The following is a 13,649-nucleotide window of genomic DNA, read 5'->3' on the forward strand; positions in this document are numbered from 1 at the left end:
ACATCATCAACACACTGCCTTCATACCAACATCAGACATCAACACACTGCCTTCATACCAACATCAGACATCAACACACTGCCTTCACACATCATCAACACACTGCCTTCACACATCATCAACACACTGCCTTCACACATCATCAGCACACTTCCTTCACACATCATCAACACACTGCCTTCATACATCATCAACACACTGCCTTCACACATCATCAGCACACTTCCTTCACACATCATCAGCACACTGCCTTCATACATCATCAACACACTGCCTTCACACCAACATCAGACATCAACACACTGCCTTCATACCAACATCAGACATCAACACACTGCCTTCACACATCATCAACACACTGCCTTCACACATCATCAACACACTGCCTTCACACATCATCAACACACTGCCTTCACACATCATCAACACACTGCCTTCACACATCATCAGCACACTGCCTTCACACATCATCAACACACTGCCTTCATACATCATCAACACACTGCCTTCACACCAACATCAGACATCAACACACTGCCTTCATACCAACATCAGACATCAACACACTGCCTTCACACATCATCAACACACTGCCTTCACACATCATCAACACACTGCCTTCACACATCATCAACACACTACCTTCACACATCATCAACACACTGCCTTCACACCAACATCAGACATCAACACACTGCCTTCACACATCATCAACACACTGCCTTCACACATCATTAACACACTACCTTCACACATCATCAACACACTGCCTTCACACCAACATCAGACATCAACACACTGTCTTCATACCAACATCAGACATCAACACACTGCCTTCACACATCATCAGCACACTGCCTTCACACATCATCAACACACTGCCTTCACACATCATCAACACACTGCCTTCACACATCATCAACACACTGCCTTCACACATCATCAACACACTGCCTTCACACATCATCAACACACTGCCTTCACCAACATCAGACATCAACACACTGCCTTCACACCATCAGACATCAACACACTGCCTTCATACCAACATCAGACATCAACACACTGCCTTCACACCAACATCAGACATCAACACACTGCCTTCACACCAACATCAGACATCAACACACTGTCTTCACACATCATCAACACACTGCCTTCACACCAACATCAGACATCAACACACTGCCTCCACACCAACATCAGACATCAACACACTGCCTCCACACCAACATCAGACATTAACACACTGCCTTCACACCAACATCAGACATCAACACACTGCCTTCACACATCATCAACACACTGCCTTCATGCAAACATCATCAACACACTGCCTTCACACATCATCAACACACTGCCTTCACACATCATCAACACACTGCCTTCCCACATCATCAACACACTGCCTTCACACATCATCAACACACTGCCTTCACACATCATCAACACACTGCCTTCACACATCATCAACACACTGCCTTCACACATCATCAACACACAGCCTTCACACATCATCAGCACACTGCCTTCACACATCATCAACACACTGCCTTCACACATCATCAGCACACTGCCTTCACACAACATCAACACACTGCCTTCATACATCATCAACACACTGCCTTCACACCAACATCAGACATCAACACACTGCCTTCATACATCATCAACACACTGCCTTCATACCAACATCAGACATCAACACACTGCCTTCACACATCATCAACACACTGCCTTCCCACATCATCAACACTCTGCCTTCACACATCATCAACACACTGCCTTCACACATCATCAACACACTGCCTTCACACATCATCAACATACTGCCTTCACACATCATCAACACACTGCCTTCACACATCATCAACACACTGCCTTCATACATCATCAACACACTGCCTTCATACCAACATCAGACATCAACACACTGCCTTCACACATCATCAACACACTGCCTTCACACATCATCAACACACTGCCTTCACACATTATCAGCACACTGTCTTCACACATCATCAACACACTGCCTTCACACATCATCAACATACTGCCTTCACACATCATCAACACACTGCCTTCACACATCATCAACACACTGCCTTCACACCATCATCAACACATCAACACACTGCCTTCATACCAACATCAGGCATCAACACACTGCCTTCACATATCATCAACACACTGCCTTCACACATCATCAACACACTGCCTTCACACATCATCAACACACTGCCTTCACACATCATCAACACACTGGCTTCACACATCATCAACACACTGCCTTCACACATCATCAACATACTGCCTTCACACATCATCAACACACTGCCTTCACACATCATCAACACACTGCCTTCATCAACACACTGCCTTCACACCATCAGACATTAACACACTGCCTTCACACCAACATCAGACATCAACACACTGCCTTCACACCAACATCAGACATCAACACACTGTCTTCACACATCATCAACACACTGCCTTCACACCAACATCAGACATCAACACACTGACTCCACACCAACATCAGACATCAACACACTGCCTCCACACCAACATCAGACATTAACACACTGCCTTCACACCAACATCAGACATCAACACACTGCCTTCACACCAACATCAGACATCAACACACTGCCTTCACACCAACATGAACACAGACATTTACTGAGGTGTCCAACCCAACAGACTCCTTCACTGAAAGAGACATTTTAGTGAACTCTGCCCTTACATTGCTTCAGGCCGGACTGGGACCGATGTGCCGACCACATCAATGGTGGCCTGGCACGATGGAAGGAGATGGCGGAGGGCAAGCGGAGCAATGAGCTGGTGGACGTGTTGCTCACTGAGATCGGGTCAGGTGGACTTGTCGACTCCGCTGGGGCAGACTTCTTCGATTCAAAGGTGGAATGATTTCATCTGATGAATTTTTTTTTTTTCTTTCAATATAGCGAGAATATTTAGGTGAAGATCAACTGAAAAAATGTAACAAAAGGTGCAAGTTGATGTGTGTTAAAAGTGGTTTTGGTTGTAGTTTGAACTGTTTGGCTTCCTAGTGTTATGTCCCAAGTACTCTTTCGGCAACTTAATGGAATCAGGTGATGACTTCACTGAAAGGAGTCATCATGGGTCGTTGCTCATAATATCAACCACTGACTTGTCTGGACAAGACGCAATTATTTTTTCAGCATGAGATAGCTGGAATGTTGATGAGTGTGACGTTAAACAAAATGCACTTATATGGTTTAAGCTACTGAAAGTTTTCAGGTGTTAGTCGGCTCTACAGCTATTTTTGCAAAGCGCTGTAATTATCACATTTAGCAGAAGATTTCAATCTGAAATTGAGTCCATTGTGTTAGTGTTTAGCTATATTTTTTCCTGACCTCCTTTCAGGGCAGTGGTGCGGACATTCCAGCCTACCTCAGGTCAGATGGTCAGGTCCGCAACCGGCGTCTTGGCAAGAGAGACTGCTCACTCCTCATCAAGGATATCTGGAGGGAAAAGGGCGCCCATGATGCCCAGGTGATTGTTTTAACAATTAAAGTAAAATAACACATCATCATCATCATTATAATATAATTGAGAAACTCTGGTTGTCCGAGACCTGATACTGCGGATGACAAAGTGTGCTTAGTTTGGTTACAACAAAAGTAATGTTGTTGGCGCTCTAATTTTTTTACCAAACACAATTATGTTACTTCAAAAGCATACAAGTACCTCTAGACTGCCCAGCCAGGTTTTCAAGAGCTGTTGTAGAATGCTGACTGCATTGAGGATGAGGTATTCCGGATGTGTGTGTGTGCCATCTCAATTTGCTGTGCTGAGTTGCATCCCTTTGGCACGCCAGGAACCTATGATCATGGGTTCAAATCCTAGTTTACCCTGATTATGTTTCTAGGTCTGTCAGCACCAAACCTCTGCTCGAGGGTTTCCCCAAATTGGTAAATGTCTGAGACCTGCAAACTTTACATCCCACATCTGTGATGTGACTGGGATACAGTTCAAAGCTGCATTAAACCCCACTCACTCACTCACTCACTCATTCTTCCAGATGGCATGTCATTAGACAGCCCCCACACATTCAAGTGAATATCAGAGCAGCAATATATATTTGTCTTCCACATTCTTCTGTAACTAATTTACAAAAACACCAAGGCATTGATATGAAATTACACCAAGTATTACAACCAAGTATTACAACCAAGTATTACAACCATGTATTACAACCATGTATAACAACCAAGTATTACAACCATGTATTACAACCATGTATTACAACCAAGTATTACAACCAAGTATTACAACCATGTATTACAACCATGTATTACAACCATGTATTACAACCAAGTATTACAACCATGTATTGCAACCATGTATTACAACCAAGTACTACAACTAAGTATTACAACCAAGTATTACAACCATGTATTACAACCATGTATTGCAACCAAGTATTACAAACATGTATTAGAACCATGTATTACAACCAAGTACTACAACTAAGTATTACAACCATGTATAACAACCAAGTATTACAACCAAGTATTACAACCATGTATTACAACAATGTATTACAACCATGTATTACAACCATGTTTTACAACCATGTATTACAACCAAGTATTACAACCATTTATTACAATTATGTATTACAACCAAGTACTACAACTAAGTATTACAACCATGTATTACAACCATGTATTACAACCATGTATTACAACCAAGTATTACAACCATGTATTAGAACCATGTATTACAACCAAGTATTACAACTAAGTATTACAACCATGTATTACAACCAAGTATAACAACCATGTATTACAACCATGTATTACAACCAAGTATTACAACTATGTATAACAACCAAGTATTACAACCATGTATTACAACCAAGTATTACAACTATGTATAACAACCAAGTATTACAACCATGTATTACAACCATGTATTACAACCAAGTATAACAACCATGTATTACAACCATGTATTACAACCAAGTATTACAACTATGTATAACAACCAAGTATTACAACCATGTATTACAACCAAGTATTACAACTATGTATTACAACTATGTATAACAACCATGTATTACAACCATGTATTACAACCAAGTATTACAACTATGTATAACAACCAAGTATTACAACCATGTATTACAACCATGTATTACAACCAAGTATTAGAACCAAGTTTTATAACCATGTATTTACAACCATGTATTACAACCAAGTATTACAACCAAGTATTACAACCATGTATTACAACCATGTATTACAACCAAGTATTACAACTATGTATTACAACCATGTATTACAACGAAGTATTGCAACCATGTATTACAACCAAGTATTACAACCAAGTATTACAACCAGGTATTACAAACAAGTATTACAACCATGTATTGCAACCAAGTATTGCAACCATGTATTACAACTAAGTATTACAACCATGTATTGCAACCAAGTATTACAACCAAGTATTGCAACCAGGTATTGCAACCAAGTATTGCAACCAAGTATTACAACTATGTATAACAACCAAGTATTGCAACCAAGTATTACAACCATGTATTACAACCATGTATTACAACCAAGTAATACAACTGTGTATTACAACTGTGTATTACAACTGTGTATTACAACCAAGTACTACAACCATGTTGTACTCTATTCCCCAGAAAACTGATGGAAAGCGTGAGAATATGGCAGAGTTCCTGCACATGTACCTACAGCGTCGCTTCTCCCTGGATACCATGGTGATGGAGTGGGGCTACAACCTGCATGACGCCCTGCAGCGCTATGCCAATGATGACAACATTGGACTCTTCTGGGGGGTGCTCACAGGGGAGGTAAGTCTTGCAGAATTCCTGCATCATGTGCTGAGGATTTATGATGCATCCACAGACAGAAAAGTGATCCATACTTTGGATCCTAATGAGAGGTTCATATTCGGCCTGGGTAATTTAATTATTAGATTTTCATCACCAGCAAACACCAACCTCTCATCCTTTTCTTGTTCCCAAGTACCTATAGACGGATAAGATTGTTATGACACTTATGGCTCTGTGCCACCAAGTATGTGAAAGTGATGCTTGCTTTTTGAAGCCCTAATATATTGTCTTTGAGAACCATAATTCTCTCTACAGAGTTGCATCTCTTAGGTGTTCCAGAAACCTAGATTGTGGGTATGAATCCCTGATTCACCTTGATAATGGTCCTGAGTTTGTCAGCACCATACCAGGCTTGTGTGTCATGAAACTGGTAAATGTCTAAGACCTGCTTTGTTTAGGGCTCTCTCCCACAGTGGGCTGACTGGAGTATATATCTGGAATACAGTCCAAAGTAGCTTTAAACCTCACTCACTTACCCTAATGTGAAGCAAGCTTAACAGTCTTCATGGGTGTATTCTATTTAATACAATCAAGATGGTGATTATTACATGGGTATCAGCTCCAGTGCAGAAAGAGAATTCCCTGCCACATTGATGACCTTTCCCTGTTCGTCAGGTTGATGAGGAGGTCTACCACAAGCAGCTGCTCCTCATCCAGAAACTCATCACAGCCCTCACCAAGATGGACTCGGAGCAGGGCAACCAGGGCCAGCTGTCCCGGGAGGACTTCAGGGCGGGGCTGCAGGAGTTCTTCTCTGGCATAGAGGAGGAAGCCGTGCTAGCCATGGTGCATGCCGCCGAGGTCGAGCTGGATGCCAAGGAATCACCTGATTTGGAGTATAAGAATCTCTTCATGGAGGTCAGTAGATTTTAGTTTGCTATTTGGGAATGAGAAGTTGTGTATTTTGTCAGTTACAGCCACAAACTGAAACCTGGGTTCCCAGGTTATAACAGGCCACCAGCACTTCATTGTTTGTCAAAAGGGGTGACTAGGTTCCGGTGGTCAGGCAGGATGACCTGGTTGATTGAGTGTCATAGCATACCCTAATGGTAGGTGACATTACTCATAATATCAGTCACTGGTTTTTATTGTCCTGACTGTGGCAGTAAACAACATTGACTCACAAACTCCCTTGGTCAGGCTCACTGACTTGGTTGATGCATGTCAAATATCCCAATTGCGTGGATAGATGCTCATGATGTCAATCACTGGATTGTCTGGTCCAGACTCGATTATTTACAGACCACCGTCATATAGCTGGAATATTGCTGAGTGCAGCGTAAAACAACAAACACACAAACACAAACTCCCTGATGCCCCAGTCTAACCAAACGTATTGCAGGAGATCATTATAGCTCATTAAAGCCCCATCGTCCCCCCTACATTATATAGTCATCATTTGTCCGTCCCTCCATACTTCATTTCGAGAGCATAACTTGAAAAACGCAAAAGAGTTTTCATCTAAACTAGAACATGTACCAGGAATTAACCAGTGGCTGAAGTGGTGCCATTTGCCATTGTAGGGGCTGGGGGTATTTGTCATATTCTGATGATACTTGTCTTTAGCTTGAAAACATTTCATACATATTCAGGTTAATAGTATCACATGTTTTCCCATTATCACAGATATATCTTTCATGGCTCATAAAGACTGCCTCAGTGGTCTAGGGGTAGAGCATCCGCCCGTCGAGCAGAAGGTCGGGGGTTCAATCCCTGGCCACGTCATACCAAAAGAGGTTAAGATATGGTACTTGTTGTTACCCCTTCCTGGCACTCGGCATTAAGGGATAACACAAGGACTGGTCGGCTCGGAGTCAGTAAACTGTGTCTGAGTGGGGTATTCATGATAAACTGCAGCATGGTATCTCAGTGGGCTAGCACTATAAAATAGGCATCAGTCCGGACTAGTACAAGCAGCCACACACACATATATATATGTGCAAGCACGTTTCTATATAAGTGCAATAATCTAGGACGCGACGTTAAACCCCATTTCACCTCACGTCATGTTTAATATTATTGCATGTAGCTGAATTTGTGTTTCAGAAGGTTTAAAATTTTGTTCATTGTTTTTATTTTTTTGTAGGATGATGAAGGTAGAACTGGTCCATTCTTGGATTCAGTTAAGAAATGGCTGAAAGATGAGCGCAAAGTTTATGTAGAAGACATCAAAGTGAAGCTGGAAGACACAGAGTAGGTCGAAGCTTGTACACCTGGAACATCCATGACTGGTGTTGTGTTGCCCTGTGGGGTTACCAGTTGGAAGTGGTCCCCAGCAACCTAGGCCGGTTGTAAGAGGAAGTGTAATTGATATGGTGGTCAGGCTCGGTGACTTGGTTGAAAGTGTCATTGACCCGACAGCATGGGTCATTGCTCATAATATCAATCACTGGACTGTGTAGTCCTGACTCGTTTTTTTCAAAGGCTGTCGTCACATAGCTGGAATATTGCTGAGTGTGACGTTAAACAAGAAACAAACAATGTTGTAGGAAGATGGCGACCATTTAGGGATGATATGATTAATGTACATTTGTTGCTTTACTGGAGCTAATGAAGGTCTGTCATTTGTAAACAAATGGATGTGGTCCTTTGTCAACAGCAGGGCTTGCTGGTGGAAGCACCAAAGTAAATGTCTTGAGACATGTAATTATAACCTTTCCCTCACCTCAAGCTTACACCTTTTCATATGATTGGAGGACTGTCAAAGAAGAATTAAACTCTATTTTAATTCCTTACATTCAAGAAAAAACAATGTTTGGATTCTTGGTAAGAATGCATGTCCCCAGCAGCCTGTGCTTGTTGTATGAGGTGACTAAATGGATCAGGAGGTTGCAGCTAGGTGACATGGTTTATTGCATGTCATTGTATCTCAATGCACATGATGTCAGTCACTGGATCGTCTGGTCCAGACTCGATTATTCACTGACTGCCATCATAGAGCTGAAGTATTGCTGAGTGTGGCATTAAACAAAAAACAAACGAGGCAAGAGAAAACACAAATGGTAAACAGTAATCTGAAGGTAATGCAACCAATGATGCAGTGTTGTGAACAGATAACTGACTGCTGATGTGAAAAGAGTGGACAGTTTGCATGGATGAATTCAAATCCAACTGATAATAATCACACAATGGAAAATGTACATATAAATCAGCTCACAGTCAGATAACATGAATGCCAAATAAAACAACCTATCACACCAACCACATGTCCTACCAACCATACATTCTACCAACCACATATCCTACCAACCATACGAGATATCCTACCAACCATACATTCTACCAACCACATTTCCTACCAACCATACATTCTACCAACCACATTTCCTACCAACCATACATTCTACCAACCATGAGATCCAGGGTAGAATATGTCTTCAGCAACCCATGCTTGCCATAAGAGGCGGCTATGCTTGTTGTAAGAGGTGACTAACGGGATCGGGTGGTCAGCCTCGCTGACTTGGTTGATGCAAGTCATTGTATCCCAATTGCGTAGGATGCTGATGATGTCAATCACTAGATTGTCTGGTCCAGACTAGATTATTTACAGACTACTGTCACATAGCTGGAATATTGCTGAGTGCAGTGTTAAATAGCAAACAAAAACTAACCATACATCCTACCATCTATATATCCTCCCAACCAGACCGCCTCCATGGTCTAGTGGGAGAGCATGCAGAGAGTGGAATGGTGATGGTTCAATCCCCGGCTGTGTCATACTAAAAGACATTAAAAGATGGTATTTGTGTTACCTTGCCTGGCGATTGAGTCAGTATTCTGTGTCTGAGTTTTGGATATTCATGTTAAAACTGCGGCATGGTGTCTCGTTGGGCCAGCACAATAAAATCGACATTAGTCCGGACTAACAAGCAACCACACACACACACAAACACACACACACGTGCATGCACATCGTTATATAACTGCAATAATCTTGAACAAAATGTTAAACCCAATTTCCCACCTCCAACCAACCGTACGTCATTATGTATTTCAGTCCTGTGAGCCCTGATGACCTCAAGAGAGCACTGAGCCTGGCTGACCCCGAGATCACTAGTCAGCAGATGGACTCATATCTGGCCTGGGCATTCCGCGTCCCGCCAGAAACTGTCTACGACTGCAACCCTCTGGAACAAGCCACCATCTTACAGAGACTGGAGAACGGCAACGTCTTCCGAGTCGGCCAGAAGATGTAATAAACCACATTCCTGCAAGTTCTTTTATAATGTTCACCTGTTTTTATGGCCCTAGAAGTTGGAGGTTTCCTTGAGTCTGTGACCCTTTCCTTGGAACCCAACAATGTTCTTTGCTTCTGAAGCCATAGTTACTTACTCAACAGAACATATATTTGCCTGAGTCTTTGGCTAGATGTTGAAGGCACGGACTGGTACCATCTGTTTTACTGAATGAAGTCACAAGAGGTTGATCTCTAAGCTAATTATTACCCACGACAGTATATGATAAGCACAGTCATATTGTTTTGGTAAAAGATGCCATACTTGAAGTTAACAGTTAAAATAACCCTATACATGTTGATGAGGATGTTTTTATCTGCAGCTTTAATCTTTTCAGGTGATATTTTACTTGTGCCTTTAGACAAAAATGTTGAACTGAAATGATCTAGCCATGTGGTCCAGATTTCTTCCTGTTTCCAAAGACGCCATGTACTGGCTGTGATGATATTGTACCAATACTTTCTGCTCATGATGTTGAACTCCAAAGTGAACATGAAGCTCAGTTTACACTATTGGACATTTTAATGTATTTTAGCGACTTTTACAATAATCCACTTCCATTAAATAAATATTGCAAGCTTTAAATATCTCCTCCAGCTTTTATTGATGGTATACACTTTCTCTGTTTGTATACTGATTATGAATTAAGTATTACATAACCTAAAGTTCACATGACTATGTCCTTTGTGTTATTTAGTAATGTCATTGCTCTATCACCAAAGATTCAGCATTATACCAGGGACTTCACTACTTTTGAAAGTCTTCACCAAAGTTACGTTGTAATTCCTTCCCTTGTTGATATGTGATATTACTGCCAAAGAAGTGTATAACAGACTTGTGTATTTATTATGCTTTTAAAAGTGAGATCCATTTTCTGTCCAGTGACATTTTGTAAAATGTCTAATTGAACAACATGTATGCTTTTATTCTTGACCAAAGTCTGGGGTGTTAATGGCTTTGTAATAACGTTCCTATATCACTGCAATAGGAGATGGACGGAGGAGCCAAAGAAACTATACTTCTCTGTTGGTGTTATCATATTGATTTTCGATTGAAAATATCTTCAGTTAGCAATATCATATCCAAACTTAGTCAGCACTCATATAATACTTCCATATTGTTTCATTCTTTATAACATAATTTGATTTTAAACTTTTAAAAATATATAATGTTTTTTGTGTGTATAGAACACAACTGATAATGGGTGTCTTGTCTTTGAAAATCAATATAAAAAATAATTTCAGCTGAAATTTACAAAATTTCAAACATGTAGGGTCAGTGGTAGCAAATTCATTTCGTACTCCAGTCTTCATTGACTCAATATTCTTTTACACAAGATTATCCAGCCACAGATTACTTTTTACAAACTGTATAGGAATGAGGGAGGGTTAAATAGGCATGGTCAAATTAGCAACAGTTCTTTCAATTTTGAATCACATAAAAAATAAACTTGGTATGCATTCTTTTGCCTCTCTGTATATATTATCTATGTGTATATGTACTGTGATTGTGTAGTTTATACTATATTTGTGGAATCCTACTGACTGTTGGTGAATGTGGTCAGTCCATGTAGGGGCAGACTTCACCATGTGAGTGTCAGAATCCACTGTAGAAATAATGAGGGTATGAGGGCACTTGGGAAACTAATGATATAACATATTTGTTGAACTTAATTGAGTACAGAAAATACACCATACAAAATATAAACATAATATCTTCCGTGACAGCCGGGGTGGTGGGATAACCTAGTGGTTAAAGCGTTTGCTTGTAACGCTGAAGACCTGGGTTCGATTCCCCACATGGGTACAATTTGTGAAGCCCGCTGGTGTACCCCGCTGTGATATTGCTGGAATGATGCTATGACACGGAATGTGTGCTTCTTTGAAGACTGGCTTCTAAACAGGCTATGTTGAAAGCTAGGACCCAGTGACAACAGTATTATATCTTTTCCCCTGAAATTGTTTGTTCGTTTTGGTGTCAGTGTTGTAAATATATATATGTATACTGTGATCTATGTATTTAAAAACGAAGTTGGTATGAATAAATATGTTAAGTGTACTGTTTTCATCAAGTGCAAAGAAGTTGGAACAAGGCCTTCTTTCTGGTTCGTGTTTATGTCCTACAGAAACTGCCTAGAGAACATCGACCTTCATGCATGATTGACAAGACCTGTCATTTACTCACTGTATAAACCATTAGGGGTCATATACACACTATCCTTTACCATTATGGGTCATATACACACAATCCTAAACCGTTAGGGGTCATATACACACTATCCTAAACCGTTAGGGGTCATATACACTCTGTCTTAAACCATTAGGGATCATGCACTGACATTCCTAAACCATTAGGGGTCATATACACACTTTCCTAAACCTTTAGGGGTCATACACTGACTGTCCTAAACAATAAGTGGTCATACATTGACCGTCTAAACCAATTACCATCATTAGCATATACACACTGTCCACTAACCATCAGTGTCATATACACACTATCCAATTATCATCAGTGTCATATACACACTATCCAATTACCATCAGTGTCATATACACACTGTCCAATTACCATCTATGTCATATACACACAATCCAATTACCATCTGTGTCATATACACACTATCCAATTACCATCTGTCATATACACACTATCCAATTACCATCTATGTCATATACACACAATCCAATTACCATCTGTGTCATATACACACTATCCAATTACCATCTGTCATATACACACTATCCAATTACCATCTATGTCATCTACACACAATCCAATTACCATCTGTGTCATATACACACTATCTAATTACCATCTGTGTCATAAACACACTATCCAATTACCATATGTGTCATATACACAGTCAAATTACCATCTGTGTCATATACACACTATCTCATTACCATCTGTGTCATAAACACACTATCCAATTACCATATGTGTCATATACACACTATCCAATTACCATAAGGACCATATACACACTATCCAATTACCATCGGGACCATATACACTATTCAATTACCATCAGGACCATATACACACGATCCAATTTCCACCAGGGGCATATACACACTATCCAATTACCATCTGTGTCATATACACACTAGCTAATTACCATCTGTCATATACACACTATTTAATTACCATCTGTGTTATATACACACTGTCCAATTTACCATCTGTGTCATATACACACTATCTAATTACCATTTGTGTCATAAACACACTATCCAATTACCATCAGGACCATATACACACTATCCAATTACAATATGTGTCATATACACACTCATATTACCATCAGGACCATATACACACTATTCAATTACCGTCAGGACCATATAAACACTATCCAATTACCACCAGGACCATGTACACACTATCCAATTACAATCTGTGTCTTATACACACTATCCAATTACCATCAGCCCATTTACACACTATCCAATTACCACCAGGAGCATATACACACTGTCCAATTACCACCAGGAGCATAT

General features: G+C 40.5%; 1 protein-coding gene across 1 annotated transcript in view; it reads left to right on the plus strand.

Moving 5' to 3' along the window:
• LOC124116266 (translin-associated factor X-interacting protein 1-like) overlaps positions 1 to 12,204 on the plus strand; it is a 29,306-nt gene extending 17,102 nt beyond the window's left edge. The window contains exons 10-15 of the mRNA XM_048398775.1: positions 2,760 to 2,922; positions 3,412 to 3,540; positions 5,699 to 5,869; positions 6,527 to 6,769; positions 7,998 to 8,104; positions 9,909 to 12,204. Coding sequence (XP_048254732.1) covers positions 2,760 to 2,922; positions 3,412 to 3,540; positions 5,699 to 5,869; positions 6,527 to 6,769; positions 7,998 to 8,104; positions 9,909 to 10,107 — 1,012 coding nt within the window. The 3' untranslated portion in view covers positions 10,108 to 12,204. The remainder of the gene's footprint in view (positions 1 to 2,759; positions 2,923 to 3,411; positions 3,541 to 5,698; positions 5,870 to 6,526; positions 6,770 to 7,997; positions 8,105 to 9,908) is intronic.
• Positions 12,205 to 13,649: the final 1,445 nt, after the last annotated feature.

Source organism: Haliotis rufescens, unplaced genomic scaffold, assembly GCF_023055435.1.
Source record: "Haliotis rufescens isolate VD_foot unplaced genomic scaffold, xgHalRufe1.0.p SCAF_19, whole genome shotgun sequence".
Classification (NCBI taxonomy): domain Eukaryota; kingdom Metazoa; phylum Mollusca; class Gastropoda; order Lepetellida; family Haliotidae; genus Haliotis; species Haliotis rufescens.